Source organism: Aptenodytes patagonicus, chromosome 2 (genome assembly GCF_965638725.1).
Source record: "Aptenodytes patagonicus chromosome 2, bAptPat1.pri.cur, whole genome shotgun sequence".
Lineage (NCBI taxonomy): Eukaryota > Metazoa > Chordata > Aves > Sphenisciformes > Spheniscidae > Aptenodytes > Aptenodytes patagonicus.
Window position 1 is genome coordinate 143,000,103 of NC_134950.1, and position 20,752 is coordinate 143,020,854.

General features: G+C 37.6%; 1 protein-coding gene across 4 annotated transcripts in view; it reads right to left on the bottom strand.

The window, feature by feature from the left end:
- GLCCI1 (glucocorticoid induced 1) overlaps positions 1-20,752 on the bottom strand; it is a 57,150-nt gene that overhangs the window by 34,485 nt on the left and 1,913 nt on the right. For all 4 annotated transcript variants that reach the window (XM_076331438.1, XM_076331439.1, XM_076331440.1 and 1 more), the window contains exon 2: positions 2,375-2,526. In XM_076331438.1, the coding sequence (XP_076187553.1) occupies positions 2,375-2,526 (152 nt within the window). The remainder of the gene's footprint in view (positions 1-2,374; positions 2,527-20,752) is intronic.

A 20,752-nucleotide genomic window follows, 5' to 3' on the forward strand; every position in this document is an offset into this window, starting at 1 on the left:
CAACTTAAACACTATGCAAAACCCAAGCATTTAGCAATTTGAATAAAAAGACAGCTAATATAATTCCTTGTTAGAAGACATCCACACAAATCCAAACCATGAAACTTCCCTGCCCTTACTCCTTTGAAGTAATAGTTCACCTTGTAATGACAACAGTACTGCCTTTCCCCTCTGTTACATTTGACTATGCTGAAAATGTAAAACTTCCTTTTTATTTTTTTTTTCCTCCCTGAGCTTTGTTTCTGAATGAGGCAAAGGGTGGCAGCCAACAGGTCAAATAACCTAAACACTTACTTGAGCTCACTAGGAAAGCAATTTTACTGCCAAATGCCTGGAGCTCAAATATTTATAGAACAAGTTTGTTTCTCTTTTCTGTAACTAGTGAAAAGGTTTGTTTGTGAATGTTTAAATATTCTAAACTTTCTATTCATAAGGGTATTTGTGAAGTTTGATATGGATATATGTTTTATGAGAGAGGGGTTAAGAAATACAGTAACTACAAAGCATGCTACTGAAAATCTCCTGAATGGAAATTATGGTTTCAAAACAGAAAGACTTTCAAGGCACAGTATTGTGAAGGGAAGGCACCTTGGAAGTAAATCCAGGATTAAGAGCTTTTTAGGTAGATTTTTCATGACAGTAAAGATGACTGCTTGTTCTTCTTTTTTGCTTAAACTGGCTGGCTGGTTTCAAAATGAGTGAGTAGGACGTGAAGACAGCGTTTTCTTAAAGGGTCCCACCACAGTTTCTAGAAGTTTCCTTGAACAATTTTAATCATCAGATTCCCAAATTCATTAAATAGGATTTCTGGATCAGACAGACAGATCTTTTTTTCTTTTCTAAGCATCCTACCCTTACCCTTCCCCCATCAGAGGGCTTCCTGCATCGCATTACAGTAGATTTTAAAGAGATGTGGAAAATTATTTATACATTCTAACTTGTCCTGAGAAATTCAGTATTACACAAAAGACTGAAACCTAGAATCAATTCAAAGAGCTGCTGCATTTGCTCTGAGCAATGGTGGCAGAATGGGTGACAAGTATGTTGCAAGTCAGTGGAAACTAACCAAAACCTATACACCTACAAATGAAGTTATGACAGAAAAACCCTTGATATTTTAAAGGTATCATATGCATTGTGACAACATAAGCTTCCATTAAAAACACTTCTTAATGGCACAAGAGTTATAAGCAAAAGGTAGGATGGCAGAAGTATCTTTTTTTTTTTGCAGGACACCCATGATAACAATGGGTCAGAATCATGGCACAAGACATAGAAAACTGATTTAACAACCATCCCTACATGGCCTGTAGGTTGAAAATACAACCAAAGATAGACAGTTTTTTCTAGTTTCCAATTTAGTTTAGAACACAAACTCAAATTACTTACTCCATACCTTAATAACAACACTACTGAAAAAACAAGAATGCAACTGCTTTGCTAATAATTTGGTTTTTTTAGAATTACGTATTTTTTACCTGTTTGATAGTGAACAACTTTGTGGGCAACAAGCTCCAGCACAAGGAGGAATCAGACAAGAAATGATGTTCAGCTTTCTAGCCAAAGAGCACTGGAGCAGTATGAATGCCACAGCAGCCTACCTGCCAGAGGTTCCTGCTAAGGATAGAGCCCTGAGGAGGATCCAAGGTATCACAAGGGTATCAGGCCATAAATCATCTCAGTAGCCTTCCCTTCGTAGCTGGTGGTAAGGCTCTCATTCTAATGTCTGGCTTCAAGAGGCAACTCTTCCACAGAGCATTTTTGTCTGTCTTTCTTGCTACTAAGCAGCAGAAGGAACATCTCAAGACCACATTACATGCTCATTCCCAGCTTCCTCTTCTTGATTTCCTCTCTAGTGACAAACTGATCAATTCTTCTTAACTGTAACCTCTCTCCTTCCCCTCCCCCGCACGCACAAAATACACTTTTTGAGACCCACAGATTTATTACCACGATTCAGTAGAAGTTTTAGTTTGTCAGCCACTGCTATTATGGAATCTTTTTTTTTTTTTTAAATAACACTCAGCACAATTTTGCATATAGCAGCTTCAAAATAAACCAGATACAAGGCTGAGATTGAAATCTGCTTATTTAGCCTCAACAGATCTGCCCACATACAGAAAATTATTTTTAACAACTGTTTTCTAAAAGCATAAAAATATTATCTGTTGCATACCATGTTACTGAGTTGACACTGATTAAAAAACACTACTGTACCCTATTTTTAGGGCTTTATATTTATAATAAAATTAAGTGAACCCACATTTCTTCAGAATTAAGTTGAGCTAAGATTCCAGATCAGGTGATAAAAGTATTATCAGGAAGACATCCATTATACAAAACATCTCTGTCGTCTTGCTTTACAGCTTTTTACCTGAGTAGATTTATCTTTCATACATGAAGGGTAGTGTACGTGGGGATCACGTGGCCACTGTCCTGTGAGGTAAGGTCCTGTTATTGTGTCCAAAGAAGAAGTTCGCCTTATGGTACCAGAAGTTCTGATTTGCTGGGATTTTGGCCTGTCCACTGTAGAAAACCAGAACAAAGTCAACAAAAAAGTCAGGCTAAATTTGATATTAAATGTTAAAAGCTAGCTATGACACACAATGGCAAGAACACATCAGAAACCTTTGTCTAAATGCCAAGCTGAAAAGAATGCCATCACATCAAAGCAAATAACATCAGACAAAGGAGAAAAAATACAAAAGGGAAAACTTAACAGTTACAAAAAACAACAACGCTTCAAGTGTTCATATCTGCAAAGAACCAGGCTACTCATGCAATATATTTTCATCAACAAAAAACATCAAGCAAATTTAAATACAGTGATGATGCAACTCAGGAAAGCCAGACATACAGAAATAGAAAATACAACATAGTATCAGTATTGGGTTACTTTTTTTTTTTTAAGTCAGCTTGCTTAGCTTTCTAAATACTAAAACACAAATCATGACAAAATTTATGATTCTTAAGAAGATGCATATCCGACTTCCTGCTCTCATGTACGTCATACCATATTATTTACAAGATCCCAATACAGGCCTTAGCAAGCTGAAAGCATGTGACTATTTCCCTCTGACTCAGGTCAAGGCAGCTACCATGTTTGTCTTCACTCATCACAGCGCCTGCGATCTTTGACTCCTCCCTGTACTTCTGTCCCCATACACCTAGATCACAGAACACTTTTTCCTGCATTTCATTTGGAAAGCAGAGAGTAGGGTGATTCATGAGATTGTTCTTTCCCGCATCAGAGTTTTACAGCATGCTCTCTGGATCATCTCACTTTGTCCTTTAGGCAAAATTACTTCATATACTCGTTTTCTAGACTTTACATGAGCCAACCTAAGCCCTACATTAGAGCTACTGTCTGTCTTGCTAACCCCTACTAAAAGAAGTTTGCAAGTGAGATTACTTTCAAGTTAGTCACGTGCTATGCACTGATCCGACCCAGCAAAACCCTACCCACTGCTCAGAACTTGAGAGGAGACCTGCTGGCACACTTCTGAGACCAAACACAGGCACTGACCTCCACATGCATTTTCTCTTTGTATATCATCTAGAATTGCTGGATCTCAAAAGGCAGACACCATCATCAGTGTTTTATATAGCCTTCAGCACAATGATTAAGGTACAGCTTGCACTAATACAGCATGCTTATAGTATAATATATGAACATGATAATGTTAAAACAGACCATTTTAGAGAATAGTCTGTGCTGAAACACTTAATTAACAACTAATTTTAGGTGAAGAGTTCTAAATAATGCTGTGAATTGGAAGCATGATAGTATATCATACTGCCTTTGTATAATTGTTTTGATTGCAATGTTATCTATAAACCAAATCCCTACAATTTCAAACACATCTATCCTCATAGGATTCCAATTGTGACAAATTTGCATTTTAAGAAAGATTTTTGAACTATTAAATGTAAGAAATCCTGAAATCCAAAATAAAGGTGACAAATTTTAAACATGAAAACAGTATTTACATTTGCGCTGAAACACAAAAGTACCTAAAGGGTGCATACCTACAAAGCATTCTTCCAACTGTCACTGCCATGCTATGGCACTACACTACTTTCACAGGTAGCCTGAGTTTTGAAAATTCCTCCAAAAGCTCTGTTCATTAGAAATACGTTACATGCAAAAAATCTATCAGGAATTTGTTAAATACATAAGTAGTTACGTATGTTCTAAAAAAAAAAAACTTTTAAAACAAGGTAGAGACGATGCAGAGACAAAAATGGCAAGACAATGTCTGAAGATGGAGAAATAAGGACCAAGCAAAGTTTACCTTTGCAAACTTTACATTTTAAAAGTCTTGCTGAAGGAAAAAAAAAAACCACACCACAAAAACATAAGTCCAAAACACACAAATAAAATATATACAACCAGAGAACAATCCAAGGTCTGTGTCTTGTTCTACACCCAGAGGAAAGGCAACAGCAATCCCAGCATGAATAACTCACATGATTGCACTACAACGGCGACAGACACAAACACCACCAGAAGTTACAACATTTATAATTTCCCATGGTAATCTTGGAAGCGGACTGCAGGACACTGTCAAACCCTGAAGCCAGGAGAAGGAAAGTTAAAGACACAGTCTCCTAAGTCCCTACTACTCGTCACCATTTTTTTGAATCACAGGAAACAAACCAAGGACACCACTTCTCAACTGCACAAACCAATCAAAGTTAGCACATGCCAACCCTATTCCATTGCTGTCTGCGCTCCTTCCATCTACTTTGAAATGGCACACACAGATGTATGAACCCACCCAGTAAGGTGATTCACTGAGTTAAACAAAGAAAACTAAAACCTACCCGAAAAAAGTATAAACACACGGTTTTCCCCATTACAGGCAGGTTGGCATAATATACCAGGCAGAAACAACCACAGGAGAGCCAGGAGGAACAACAGGGCTGCAGCAGCGCTGAGGTCTGTTCAATAACACTTTCGGCTCTCACCCCTTTATGATATGTATCATTAGACCATAAAAAAATAAAGAAGGGATCTCCAAGCATGAAATTTGAAGGAACTTCTACAAATTAGCATTAGACAAACTGTCTTGTACAGTAATGAAATTAGAGATGACTGGATGCCACGGAGAGCAGAGTTGAACTGGATCGCAACAGTGGGGGCTCAGATCAGCTTAAATTGTTTTCTAAATATTAAAACTGCTCTCAGGATTTACTTCTCAATTTTGCTTTTCTCACCTCATTATAAGTCTGGCTTCTTGCTACTCTAGGAGCTACTACAGAACTTTCACTTCTCCCCAAACTTTCATTACCAATGAGATTCTGATGCTCCTATCATGCATATCCTTCTCCAGTCCCAATCACTTTGTCCAGGTGGAAACCTCATGCTCTGTTTTCTCACAGAAGCAAAAAAAAAAAAAGTGCAGCAAGTGCCATCCGATATCTGAAGCACTTCAACAGCTCCTGAAGTTAGCCAACCGACTTCAGCATTCAGAAAGGCTTCAATGTTCAGAAATTTCTACAATTACAGAATGATTTTACCCAAGTTTCAGACTATACCACATCTGACAGTATTTGAGCGTATGAGTGGATTTTACTGCAGTGCTAAGTCAGAACAATTCTGTTCTTTCAGTGATGTGCGACGTATCTCACAAGGAGCTCAGCTCTACCTCCAGAGTAAGTAAACTTTGGAACATAGTACTTAAGAAGCATAACGTTACCTGAAAAAGTTAGCTAGAAATTACAAAAGCAAGAGGCATGCTCACAGGAAAGCAAAATACCCCATGTGTTATTTAAAATATGCCACAAGTTTTAGTAGTATGTATTTAGGGTCTATTGCTACACATTTCTAGTTATAAATGATTTTATGTAAAAGGACACAAGGGTCCACCTGAATACTACAGCTGGTGAAATTCAGTGTGATCCGACCTCCCAGCAGGAATCAACTAAAATAAACTGCATGAAATCATGAAATTATGGTTCTGCATGCTGCATTGACAGCCAAAAGAATTCTAGTTATACCACCAAGACTGACTGAAAAAAGGTTTCCATTTCTCTGCCAGCAGAATGTAATTTAGTAAGAGACTAACACATGACAGCTCTTTTGAAGAGGACACAGGGCTCAAATAAAACCATCTGCTACAGCTCTAAAATGAAGAGATTGCCTTCCAATCCAACATAGAGGCAGCTAACCTGCACATAATCTCAACACCATGTTCGCAGTCCATTTTAGCTTAAATAATGCTTTCTGCCATGCGTGCAATGAGGAAAATCACCTGCAGCAGCAGAGCAAGATTGACAGCTAGCACTGGTACCATTATAAAAACTGCTTCAGCTAAATCCACAAGAGCTCAGCTGTCAGCATCTTTCCTTCCCATCTCTCTTTCAGCAGTTAGCAGATGCAGTTCAAATTTGGCCAAAACTTTTCCACTCACATCCTTGCATGGATATATCCAGCTTAAAATGACTAAAATTATCCTAAGAACTTCTCAGATGACACAGATTCCTCTCAAGTTGAGTGAAAAACATGAAACAAAATAAAATTCATTCTTCCCTAAAATTAGGAGTATTAATATTGTCATCTCATTATCAACGTCAGCTGTGACACTCTCCTGCCAAAAGGCTTGCAGTAACAACATTCTTGCAGTAATATCTTGATTTTTTTCTTGAAAGTTCATCTATAACTTAAACTATTTAACCAAGACAGCCAAGTCATGACACCATGAAATACCAGTACTAAATTCCACAATAAAGTTTCATGAGATGTTGTTTCTCTTCAGTTCAGTTGATAACACTCTGCAGAACCTTCTGGTTCACCTTCAGAGCTACTAGTGAAATGAGTCCCAAGCTTAGGTCTCATCCGTTCCTAAAGAATTTCAGATTTTACCTAGGAAATGATTACTAATGTCGAAAGAATCTTCTCCAAAAATTCTTAACACTCATGGAAGGACTCACTTTGATGGATATCCTAGTCTGCTTAAGACTCTTTTCAAGAGCCCCAAAGCCAGAGTTCAAGTAGTCTGGCTCAAAGGAGATGCAGAGACTAGATACCACATTACGAAGGAGTATCAGATATTTCGAGGACATTCCTACTAGAGATGACAACAAATTTACAACTGTCTACAAAACCAATGATTCAGAAGTGCCTGTGTGAATACCTCTTAAATAAGAAAGTACGTGGGAACACAGCATGGGAAATCATAAACTAGAAATGGAAAGCTGAGTATTAAGGAATGGTGACCCACAGCGACTACTAAGAATGATGGCCCAACACTTAGGTCATGGTTACTACAGCAGCGGCTGCTGCTGACTGCCCCACGCAGGTCTAGTCAAAAGTCCCCTCATCTGTTACACCTTCTACAGGCATGAAAAGAGATACCTCTGCTCTTGCTTGCTTCGGACAAGGATTCCTTGAGTACTACAAAAGTAGACTTTCAGATACAAGAGGAGGAACATTCTCTGAAGAGTCTGGTCAAGAGTTTTTTTGCCTTTTTGTTTGTTTTTTAAGCAAGCATATAGTGGTACTGTACTGATTCCTGAATGTATATTTGATTCGTCTTTCCTGCTCCAATTATGTACATAGGTGGACAAACCGGTGCACGTTTCTTTGCAGAATTTGTCTCTATGACATTACGAGGAAAAAGATTGAATAATAGGGATTTAGAGGCCACTCAAAAAAAACCCCTTCAATCTTCATTCTCAAGAAGGCTTTTCTCTTGTAACTGGAGCCAGAATCTCTCAAGAAAAGGATTAACGAGGGATTTGGGGTCCCTAGAAGTTTTACTCCACAGGATAAATCTATTGGCTCAAAAGACATTTCCCAGTTGCCAGTGACTGACGGACTTGTTTCTGACCCAATCTGCAAACTGGCTGAATGACTGCATTAACGATTCAGAGTCGTGCAGAACAACAAAGAGCATACTGTTTGCCACGTACTGTTCATACAAAATAACAAAAAATAGGATTTTAAATAGCAACTTAAAAAATACAACACCCTAATATGTAATTGAACAGAAAAAATATGAAGTTATTGCAGTCCTCCTTCTATAATTTCAAGTTAAACAGCTTAACCTCTTTAATAGCTTAAAACAAAGCAAAATACTAGCTTTTTCAAACACTTAAAATGCAGTACAGTGTTTTGCTACCAAAAGGATATTTCTAAGAGGACATAACAAGAGATGGTCATTTTAAATTGCCTTCTGATATATCTCTAAAAACACTGTACATTCAGCTCCATAAAACATCTGCCTTCATTATGTGCACCACATTGGTTTTGATTCAGTTGTATCAACTTCAGAAATTATTCCCAAATTTCTATTTTCAGAAACTGAGACAGAGGATGACTAAAAATGAAGGGGGATGACATTCTGAGGTAACTACTCTGAACAGACTGACATAATCCACTCCAATTTCTTCTCATTATCCATAACATTGAACTGACCAAAAAAAAGGCACAGAACAGCACCATAATCTAACCAAGGCTCCAACAACCAAACTGAACAAGCAGAAAGCAGTCCACTTCATGAGATCTGAGATCTTTTCACAGATCCACGTCCGTGAACGATGTGCCTTCTACAGCCAAGATTCTTCAGGGAAGGAAGGAAGGGGAAGAAAAAAAAAAAAGAGTGGAACCAGTCGTCCACATAGGCCATTTTACTGTTTGGTAGTCAGGGCAAATTCGGTTTTGTACCTGACGAGGCTTATGAGAATTCAAACTGAACTGCATGAAACAGTAAGTCTATCAATACAAAAGGTAGCCTATCCTGGGAAAACAAAACAAAACCAAACCAGTTTGATCTTTCAAAGGAAAATTGTAGACAAAGACCCACAGTAAGGGTTTGGGGAATCAACCATATTGAGTTATCTTTTATAGCCATGACTAAGCCACCTAGAAAGGGAAGAGGTCTTCTGATTAGTCACTGAATCCAACAGGTAGATCAAGGCACTTCCTTCCATCAAGGAGGTTTTATGCATGACTCTTCAAGGACGTACAGCTCTACTCACCTAACTGCACAGGAAGGCACGGTGCTCAGAGCTAGGCTATGGATACCCACAGGAAGAGGGACAGATGGATGAATCTGTGGGCATACGAATGTCATTGGACCTACAGCTGACTCTCAAAATCTTGGTTGCTACGCATACATGTTGAAACAGTCTCTGCCTCACGTCCCTATTCCACCCAACTACATGTCAAGTAAAATGTGACTACGCATATCTTTCAGAAGTCAGATTTTGCTCACAGCAAAACTCCCCTGTTTAAAATCAACATTATCCTTGGAGATCAAGCATAGAAAGAACGCTCTAATCTCAGTAAGAAAAGTAAACAAACTATAAGGAAGAAAGTTTCAGCCCTCTAAAGCTAAGTTATTCTTCTAACAAAGATTACTGCTGGCATGTATATGACCTGTATACAAAAGACTAAGCATTTAATATCACAAAAGCCCGCTTTGTTCAACAGATGTAACCTACACATTCTCACTCTAACAGGACACCAGAGAGGTAAAACACTAATTCCAAGCCTTTCAGATTTTTATGTATTTCACATTTTTAGAATATATTTTTCTTTCTCAGGTTATCACTTCAAACTTAAACACTATGCAAATACCTAAACTTAGTATCATTTAATAAAGTATCTCGAAAATGTTTCTGGTTTAAAAAGTTAAAACAAAACTGATTGGAGCTCAGCAGCTAAGTACTTGGGAAAAAGAGCACACTGAAACACACAACCAACCATTAACTGTTGTGCACTTCTTCAGGTACAGAGAATTGTCTTCATTTTAGTTCATTAATTTAGATCTGTTGAATGATAAATTTATCCAATATTGAGAAATGAACTGGGAACCAAAAAGAGCACTGTTTTTTTTTTTCTTCCAGTGTATTAATAATTAAAATCTTGAAGGAAATTATAAACACATGCAATTAATTCAGTAACTAAAGATAATAACACCTTTGTTGAATAAACTTGATGACTCTGAAGGGACTTTTTTTTGTTATAACGATAATACAGTTTAACAAAATGTTGTAGAAAAGTGTGGGGTTTGTACACCTTTAATCTAATTCCACTTCCCATCAAAATGCAGCTGGACATAATTGTGAATAAAAAGACCTTAAAAAAATCAGAAGGCATGATTCACCATTTTCACAATCAAAATACACAAAGAACTGTAATCAATGCACGGTAGGCTATACAATGCCATCATAATGATCACCAATGATTAAGGACAGAAAGCATTCTCCTAGCTACAGCTAATTATACTAAACAAGAATAGTATTTTTTCTGAAAAAAATACTGAAAAATAGAAACGTAAAACCAGATTAAAACTGATTGCTTAAATCAGGCTGCCCAACTTTGCTGATTAAATAAATTACCTTTTCATTATCAGTTTAGTCATAGAAACAAAGGACTAGAAACAACTTCCTAAATCAGGAGCCCAGTTCTCAACTATGACTGACAAAACACATAATCACTTAAAAACAGATTACAAACTCAGTCTTGCAGCACGTCAGTATTTTGCCCCCACGATCCCTACTGGAAGAATGTTCCAGGAAGATGTATTTTTTTTTCCTGATGCGTTTCAGGCCTTCTTATAGTTTTCCACATAAACATTTGCATTGTCAAACCAATCCACCTGTTCATGTCCTAGCACTAACTTACCATTCTTCCTTCCCAACTCTCCATCCCCTTCCCTGCTCACTTAGATTCAGAGAAAGCAATTGTCTTTTTATTCAGAGTAGATTTTTTTTATCATCGTCTGGTAAAACCCCTAACCTAGTAGTCCTTCTCTGAGTCTACTCCAGTTTGCTTTTACCCTTCTTAAATTGCGGAGCACCAAAACCACATGCAGTACCCCAGACGATGTCTCAGCAGGCCCCTATGCAGCAGGTTGCTCATTTCTGCAAGACCTGACCTGTGCCCAGTACTTTGTCAGTCACTGCATGTTGGCAGTTTAGAGATCCCACCATCACCCAACTCCACCCTCCAGCATTTTCAAATTACATGTTCCCACTTAGAGGAAAAGATATTCTGCTCAAGTACAACCTCACATAGATAAACCTCCAATTTTTACTTTTAAATCTCACTTTCAAAAATTATTATTTCAATTCCCAAGGTCCTTCAACTTTTGTTGTATAATCTTCCTTTGTACTAATTAAACCTCCAAAAATTCATCAACTGTTTCATTACCCTAATTTTAAAATTTGCCTAAGCAGATAAGATCTACTTCCCGTCTAGAAAAATCAGTTCTCTTATCAAAACCACCAGGTTAGCATGACACAATTTGGAAAGCTCATTTTGCACTTTAACATTTCTCACTGTTTTCCACCATCCCTTAGAATTTCTTCTGAAGTTTCACCTATAGCTGAAGTTAGACCAACGGATCTCTACATTTTAGAACTGGACTCAAAATTTTTCACATTTTAAAACCATCAGCATTGTCTCTGCTGTACTCTGGTATCTATTCTCAAACAGTGTTACCTCCTATTCAGAAGATTGCCTTAGAAAGTTGAAGGTAAGTGTGAACTTCTGAGCGGGCTTTTCTAGAATCCTGCAATACAGATCACTGAATTGACTTCATTAAAATCTGCAATCTGTATTTATCATAGCCTTGGTAATTCCTAATTCCAAATTACCCTCCCCCTTAAAATTTCATTTTTTTGTATCTTCCTGGGCTAAAAATCACTGTCCTTATTGAAAGTTGATTACTTATACTTCATCCTGGTGAGCACAAAGCATTGCATAAGTATTTGTGCTATTTCGTCCACGATTTTTGCTACTTCTCCTTGGAGTCGATTTTGAAACCATACATTCCAGCAAATCAATCTCAGATCATCCTTAATCTCTTTTTTCTTGGTACTGAACAGCTGCAACTACTTTTTCCTTATTTTTCTATTTGCATGTTTCTATTGTCTGTCTTAAAGCATGCAAAGTCCAAGTCTGTTCGGGTTTTAACAATTCTCAGTTAAGATTAACTTTTTGATTGATAATGTGACATTCTTTTCTCAGTTCTTCCTGCTGTTTCTTGCAGGCTCTCTGCTTATTCCTAGTGGCCTTTTTGAGGTAAGTATCCATGCAATCCGATCACATCCTTGAGTTTTTCTGATGTTTGAAAGATTCCAATAGTGTTAGCGTTTTTTAAAACAGATTCTCTCCATATTCAAGTCAGAGCAACCCTGTTTAGCCAAATTTTCAAACTATTTCCTTCTGAAATCTGAAACTTTACTCCAGATTTATGAATTTTCAGACATACCTCTATGTAGGATTTTTTGTTTTGCTGTATATGCCTGTGAATTTGCATGATTAAAAAAGGCCTAGCTGTAGAAAACATCTAACACTTATTGTATATACAGTGCCAGCACACCCATTTCTTCCGCCTCTCCCAGAATTTGAGTTGTCAGACTTGGTAATTCCTATCTTCAATGCGGACAAACTGAGTTTCTGCTATAATTCTTGCAATCCAAAGATCTCCCTGCATCCTCCAACTTTGTATTAAAGCTACACACACCACTAAAAATCATGAGTCTCCAATAATCTTAATAGGCTAGTTCCTTCTTTGGAAGAAATTAAGGTAGATGTATACAACAGTTTCTCAAGATTAGTATTTTAAACAATATATGGGCTGCATACTTCAATACACAACTTGGTTTGAAAGCATGAGTCTCTGTTTCTACAGTAATGCCCAAAGGTTATCTGGATCTTCAGTGTGGACAACTTCCCAAGTTGAGTATGTGTCTCCAGTCATTTCTTGCATGGACGTTTCTCAAATACACGTTACTTTTGAACATGCATGAGTTAATTATGTTTTTTGCCCATGAGAAATTTTTCTCTATCAGATTAGGACTTTTTCTTGTTCCCCTTGAAAAGAACATCAAGTATTTCAAATGTATTTTATGGTTTCTTTGTGGGGGAAGAAAACACTGCAAAGATGATTATTCAGGGCAGGGTATCAGGTACAACAAAGGAACCACTGAAGGTTAAATACCAGAGAAATCAGAGTATGAGAGAAAGGATGTGCAAGGCTATTCCACTATCAATTGCCACAATTAAGTAAACACAGCTATCGGTTAAGAATGAAAATTTGAAGACCTTAACTGAAATTTACTTCTGCGAAGACAGCTTCTCCTTTAACCTGGCAGCTTCCCAGCTACTGTGTAAACCCAAGTCTTATTCTGCATTCTTCAGCAGTTAGCTGATATTTTTAGAGTCACACTGTTCAAAGTCTGTTCCGGGACACTCAGCATAAATCTGGGTTTAATTTTTAGTGAGTGAGTCAACTCTCCATTACTTTGAATAACAGAAAATTAAGATATCATGTATAACAAAGATTTTGAATTATACATGACATACTAGATATGGAGGTGTAACACCTAACAGCACAGAGTCAACACTGCAAAGCCACTTGGGTTTTGCAATGTACTTTCCAGCGCTCCAGACTCCAGTAAGACTGATTAGCTGACATGTGGCGCTGAACTTAAGCTGACTCTGTGAGAACTGCACTCACCAAACCCTTCCAGAGCACAGACCGCACCACACCGATACCTGCTATAATCATCAGCATCTTCTAGTCCTACTGGCCTAGTAACCTCTGCCGTGATGTGTGGAAGGAGCGGTAGCGAGACCATGTTAAATACCTACAGAGACCCACGCGTCTTGTAGAGCTGCTCCCTGGCTCCTCCACAGTGTGTGTCAGTGGCCCAAGTTCTGGGAACACAGTGCAAAATTTTCAAGGTTTATCCAGCAACATCTCTGATCCAGCATGTGTACAATGCTTCATCTAATGAACGCAACTGTACCGTTATCCTTGGAAGCCGTATGTTCACAGGCCTAGGCATTTATATCTGCACTTAGGTAATCTGCTCCCAAATAGCCAGTGGCTGACTGCATGCCATACTTTGAAGAAGTGGGCTTTGTATTCATGGGCTAATTTTTGCAGACTAGGATTAATACAATTAGCTAGTGATCGAGTATTGAGTAACCAGAATTTGTTTTCTGGTAAGAATGCATTATTTCCAAATCACAGTTTGGTTTCCAAATGCTGACAGATGCTAACAAATTATTAGAGTTTTGATTTTTTTTTTTTAGTACTGCAGCCTAAGCACCTATATTAAAATGTTTAGGTTTTTCTAACCATGAAGCCTTTTTAAAAAACGTAGATATACAGGTAATCCAGCCAGCCAACCTTCACAAAGTATTTCTATCAGAACTCCAGAATAGACACTGTACACCAAAACACCAGAGATTAAAAGGCTCACGGTTTAACAATACCTATTTTGCCATACATTTCATCGGTTCACAACCGAGTGGTTACAGTTACTAAAACAATATTAAAATTAATATAGCTACAGAAATTAGTTTCAAGTTTGTAGTATGAACGCCAGTGATCTTGCAATAACCAGTCAAGCCAGTTAAATATGGGTGTTAATTCCTGAAATTCAGAAGTGTGTCTACAGCTAATCTCCTTGCTTAATGCCTGGTGGTGAGAGCATAAGAAAGGAGGATGAAGCTAACCTTGTTCAAACAGGTGACTTCGCACTGTTCAAGGAATGGGACACAAATTATTATTCCAGTTCACTCTCAAGGCAGAGTGAGAAGAAAATATTCTACAGTGGATTTTAGATTATTCAAGAACCATGACAGACTGCTATTGTACTGTTTTTAGTCACCACTCTTAAGAGCAACATACGAGACACATTCTTCCTAAAGAGGAAACAAAATGTGTAGTTTGGGTAAAACTAGTTTCAGGTTGTGCAAAACAAGTGGCATATAAGAACCAGTGTTGTTAATCACTCATTTGTATTTGATTCAGAGAATATCCATTGCAAACAGCTACTCAATTTAAGACTAGCAGCAGTGAAAGTTAAATCCTTATAAACACCAACATCTGTGTCATCGTTTATTGTTAGGACACATGCAACACTAAATAGGAAGGTCTAACCAATACAGTATCTTGCATTAAGGTTTCAAAACCCAAGCTCGTAACATTTTATGACCTACTGGGAAGTATGTATTATCTCCAAAGCAGCAATATCTGATATGGAAAGCTAATTAAGAGATCTACTACTACAAAAAATGAAAACTTTCCATCAAAACCATCTTCCATTGTCCCAGTGCCAACTGGTGAGGTTATCCCTATTTACAAATTGTTTGTGCAGAGAACAGCTATTGCTTGAGTGTAGACACACACCCCTTCTGTTTCTGCCACCCACCCCCCCACTCCCCACCCCTGTCAGAGAAAGCTAATCTGTTTTTAACAGGGTGGTGGTCAATAGTTTGGTAGGATACAGCAGCAGCTAATAAGAAGTGGTGCAGATACCAAAGGAGCAGGGAAGCTGCAGAGGCAGTATTACAAGGCCAGAGACAGCAAGCTGAGGGCACTCCCCAGCATGGCCCCACTGGGCCTGGCTGGGTTTCCTTCCCCAATATAAGCTTCCAGTAGCTACATGCCCTCTTCTGCCTTACTAGCAGCAGAAGACGTAGTCTGAGCAGAGTCATCACCAGACAATCCAAGGGGACCATGTAAGGGAACAGCTCTGGTCCTAAGTCCATATTCACACAGCTGAGAGAGCAGGAAAGGGTTCCCGAGAGAGCATGTATTTCAGTTTCAACCACGGGTGTTTCCATGGATGAGATCCTAGCTTTGGAAAAATAAGAGTTGGACAGACTGACTCACCATTCAAAAGGATTGATATTACACACTGTATAATGATACTCTGTGTGGTATCCATACTGCAGAAGTCTCAAATTGCGACCCCTTTCAATACCCATCAGCTATTTCCAAGCTTTAGGATTTAATTTCTGGTTCAAAAAAAGTCATAATACAAATTAGTGGGGGTGAACTTGAGAGTCAAATCAGGAGGGGAAAAATTAAAGCATAACTGAAGAACAAGCTAATTTTTGGGAAGAAGTAAATACACATTCAAAATGTAAGAATTAGATTATTAAGTACAAACACCCATTTTCCTTCACTCTAATCTCCAATTCTCTTCATTTTGCAATTGCCCACACCTTAAAAATAGTGACACGAAGGAAAAGGGGATAATCTCAGGCTGACAAGTTGCTGTGGATGTATCCCTTCTAATGAAGAGACATAAATATTTTACTTGCCTGAAAATGCCTTAAGCCACTGTTTAGGCACTACAGGTTTACATGGGAGGCAGCACTGAACGAGAGCGAGCTCAATGCATTTAAATACTAACATTAAAGCAAGATGATCATTAATGCAGTTCACTATCTCAAGTCTTAAGCCAAATTTTCCAGTTATGTATCTTTACTACAGGGTCCTTTTTTTCCATCAATAACTGATACTTACCAAAAAATGCTAGTGGATGTTTAAACCCCACTATATTAACAACTTTTCGTGAACATATGCATGGAGAACTAACCATTGTGTCAAGTGTTGGCAATGCTTTTCTCTACTGACGATATTGCCAACCGATTGAAACAGAACTTTCATTTTTCACTGTGGAAAAAACCTATTACCTTCTTCAGATGAAGATAATTACTCAACTGATGAAGTCCCATAAAGGAAGTATTTCAAATATTAACTTAAACTGAAACACTGAGGAGCATATACTTTATTTCCAATAGGTTTTGCATTATTACAACTATTGCTTTCAAGTCTAGGTCAAACCGACATTTCAGAATTATTGCATCAGTTATCTTTTTTTCTTCATGATGATATCTAGAGTAGTAGCATAAACCCCATTTTAAAAATAACTAGCTTTCCACTGCGAATTTTAGCAATACAGCAAAGCTCAACAACTCATTATGTGTCAGCCTATACTTGGCAAACACTGACTTTTTTGTAAGATTCTAAGATACAGTCCTTTGATCTACCCTCCCTGCATTTTAAGATACATTCTAAGAACCTCCATTCACCCCACCACCATGGGAAAGAAAAGGACAAAAAACAGGAACCGTGAATTTCAGAAAACAAATTTTACTATTAGCCACTGTTTTACTATGCATGGATGTTGGCAAGAAACTTCAGTTTGGCCATATGTAACACACTAATGCTTACATCCAAAGAGTAAAAATTAAAGGTCAGGTAGTCATTTAAAATAGATATATACTTTATAAGTTATTTTTTCCATGGGGCAGGGGTGTGCTTTCTTAATAGCTAATGCCTTGCTACAATATCACTCAAGTTCAATGGAGAAAATACCTTTCTATTTTTCTTTCCTGCAGTTGTTTTAACACCTGAAAGAAGCTAAATTAATTTGTCTTATGAAACTTATTTATTACGGACATCTAATATACTATTCTCATTTAAAGTTATAATGTTAAAACATGTAACTAAAAAGCCTTTGAGTTCAAGACAACTGGTTCAGATTTAGCCAGTGTCTTTTATTTCACCATATTATACTCCAATGAAAGCTATTTTGGGAAGAGAGAGGGACAAAGCTGGAGCAAAACTGTTTTTGCCATACAATTATGGGAATACTGCTATTATTCAGGCATCAGGAAATAGGAAGCGTCACAAAAATTACTTCCTTACCTACATTTGTTAGAAATAAAGGAAAGATCTTCTTGATCTCTGGTATAAATGCTTATGATGCCAAAATATTGGATGGCTTGAATCCAGGATATTAAAATAGTTCTGCCTTTTGAAGTCTGAATTTTGTTTTTTTAAATACTGATATTCCTTACAAGTCTAGAGATCGGCAATACTGTCTCTCTTACTCCACTCCTCACTACACTAGGCTTTTATCTACTAGCATAACAGCAGATATACATACTTATTACTCAGAACTGGGTTATGCAGTTGTTTTGCATCTTTTTAAATTCCTTTCTCTTACTAATGTTGGCGACACTTCAGGAGTTATTTTGGGAAGTAAAAGATATTGGGAACCCTTAACAACCAAATTGATGACAGTATTTTTCAGATGTCCTTAAAACTAATCTTTGTCTCCAAAATTTGATATGGAAAAAAGTTTATAATATAAACTATGTAAGTGAAAGTTAGAAAAATATGAAGCATATTATTACAGTACCACCAGAGTCAACACTAAACAAATCAAAGCATTTGATGAAAGCGATATTGAGCTTGAATCATACAGAAGTCATTTACACCCTCCTTGTATACAAAACATCACACACCATGTGAAAAAACAAACTGAACAGGAAACCCACTCTCTTATATTTATACAAGCTACTTTACATAATAACAGAAACTACTGATTTTATCCAGGTAAGGCAAGAAAGAAAACAACTTGCTTTTTTTCCGTAAGACATAAGTGTTCACAAGCAAGTAATACATTTTGTTTGACCAGTTCAAGGGATTTTTTTGCATTATTATTGAAATGTCCTTTGTCATAAACCACACAGCCTCACATTCTGTTGGCGTTAAATTTATGCGATCAGAGATGTGTCAGATATATTCCCTCTAAGAAAACTATGTGTTGTTACATTCAGCCAGACACTTTTTACATTGCCAACTCTCTAGAACGTGAATACAGGCTATAAAAATGTATCTACTAGTAAGGAATAAACATGTTTAAGAAAAGGGGAAAGGAGTAGACTCATACATTGCAGGTTTATCCTACAATATCAGAGTTTTTCCCCCCCCCCTTTTTCCTTTTTTAGCACCTTGAAATTAGTACATAGCATTCATGATTTCTCATCCATTCAGTATCAATACTAACCAAATATAAACACTGGCATCAATGCTTTCCTAAGAACTACAAATCCCCAAATTTGCTTAAATAAAATATCAAATTCTTAAAGTTTCAGTTCTAAACACACATGGTTTTGCTGCAGAACAAAAACATTTACAGCATCCTAGAAAGAAGGGAAAGAAAAGATGATGATGGGAGAAGAAACAGAGCATGCTGCTTTCATTCATGTAGTAGTGATGTCAATGCCTGCAATGGTAGTTGCTCTGACCTGTAGAGGCTCAAAGCCAGAGTGTTTTCACAGAAATCTCCTTTAAAAAAAGAACCTCTGGCAAATCACTAAAATATCCACAACAAAATAGCTTAGTAGGATAGCCAATTCAAGGAATCTATACTGGAAAAGGCTGAAAGGAGGTGGGGAAGGGGCAGGTGTCTTAAGAAGAGAAAAACATCTATCCATCAGAATCGTAAGCAGTCTCCAGCACATTCATGAAACAATCCAAGTCAGACTGCAGAGCCAAAGACAAACACATCTCCTGCACTGGTGAGGAAAACAACAGGATTATACATAGAGCCTAAGCTCGCATTTTACAGCAGTGGGAAATGGTTTTGAAAAACTAACAAAAAAACTTAATCAAGTCGCTTCCCCAAGACTTGCATACTGATAACAACTATAAATAGCTGGAGTAGCACATTGTTTAACAAGCCGCAGCAAGATGGTCCATGTTTGAAAACAGAACATTTCCCCCCCCCCCCCCCCCCCAAGTCCTCCATTATTACTGCAGCAGTCCTCCGGTTCAGCAATCAATTTTCTATATAGTACTATCACCGTATAGACCACAAACATCGTTTTTAGCATCCATACATCATGTACTAAAATGCTGAGAACAAGCAGGGAAACAAAGACAAAATCCTGCCCCATGGCATGCAACTATATCCCAAATTGTGTGAAAGCAGCCCTAGGTTTTGGGGGGTTTTTTTGGTAACCTTTTTTCATTTGCAAGACTGAAGAAATAGGGTATCTTATTACCCTCGCCTGCTAGAAAATGGTGCCTGTATTTCGGTAAAATAAAGCTGTTGACGTGTGCAATTGTGGTCATTATTAGGGCGATCACGTTGTTTTCATTCATTCATTCAGGATTTGCTAGAGGATGTCAGCTTCTGCAGCAGCAGCTGGCTTGACCTGGAGGAGGGGGAACAAATTCCTTGCAGCGCATACAGATTACAGGGTGCATTTCTTGACGGACCATTTATGATTTTTATACATTGCACTCATTAAACCGAATCAAGCCACGTATGCTGCTAATGCGGTTCACTGTGAGGCAAGCTCAAACAAGTTTAATGACGGAAAAGTCATTCAGTACTAATTTATAGTCTGATTTATTAAGGCTAAAATAGCCCACAGATGAAGATGACTGAAACCACTTTCTAAAATTAAAATTTCCCCTCCAACAAAAAATTCATACATAATAATGAAATACTTCACAGCTTTGCAGTATTTTTCCTTGCTTGCAGGTACTGCCCACGTTCCTCCCTTTTCCATACACCTTAAGCACAGACCTTTATACACTGCACCACTACAATGTTTTCCTCCGGGCTCCCATAATTACATAATTTACAGTATTCATCATCAGCACCATCACTATTCATATGCACCGATTTTTTTTTGTTTTGCCTAGTTTCCCATAGCATTTTCCAAAGGTTAAAGAAGGAGGAAAAAATGAAGTCTACATTTAGTATTTCATACAGTGGGAAAAATATGATCTTTGAAATTTTAAATAGAGCTTGAATGAAGCAAAACCACTGAAGCCCAGTTCCATTTTCAAGCATGCAAAAACTTCTGCATAAATAGATGATCTTTTTGAGAAATAAGTTACGAAGTATCTCTGTTCAGATTGTAATACAACAAATTTGGTCATCTGCATAAGCACAAATAACGTGTAAGGTAAATTAACTCCATGTGTAACTGGCAGTGACATTTTGCTCATTTGCAAAATGCTGCCCAGGTCCTAGGACCGTTCTGATGACAGATTTGCCGAAGTTACAAATACTACAGATTGTAAGGTTTTACTACACATTAAAACTGAAAGGGGGGAGTGGGGAAGAAGGTAACAGATTCCACTGCTACAAAACACGTTGGCAACCAACACAGACCACAATT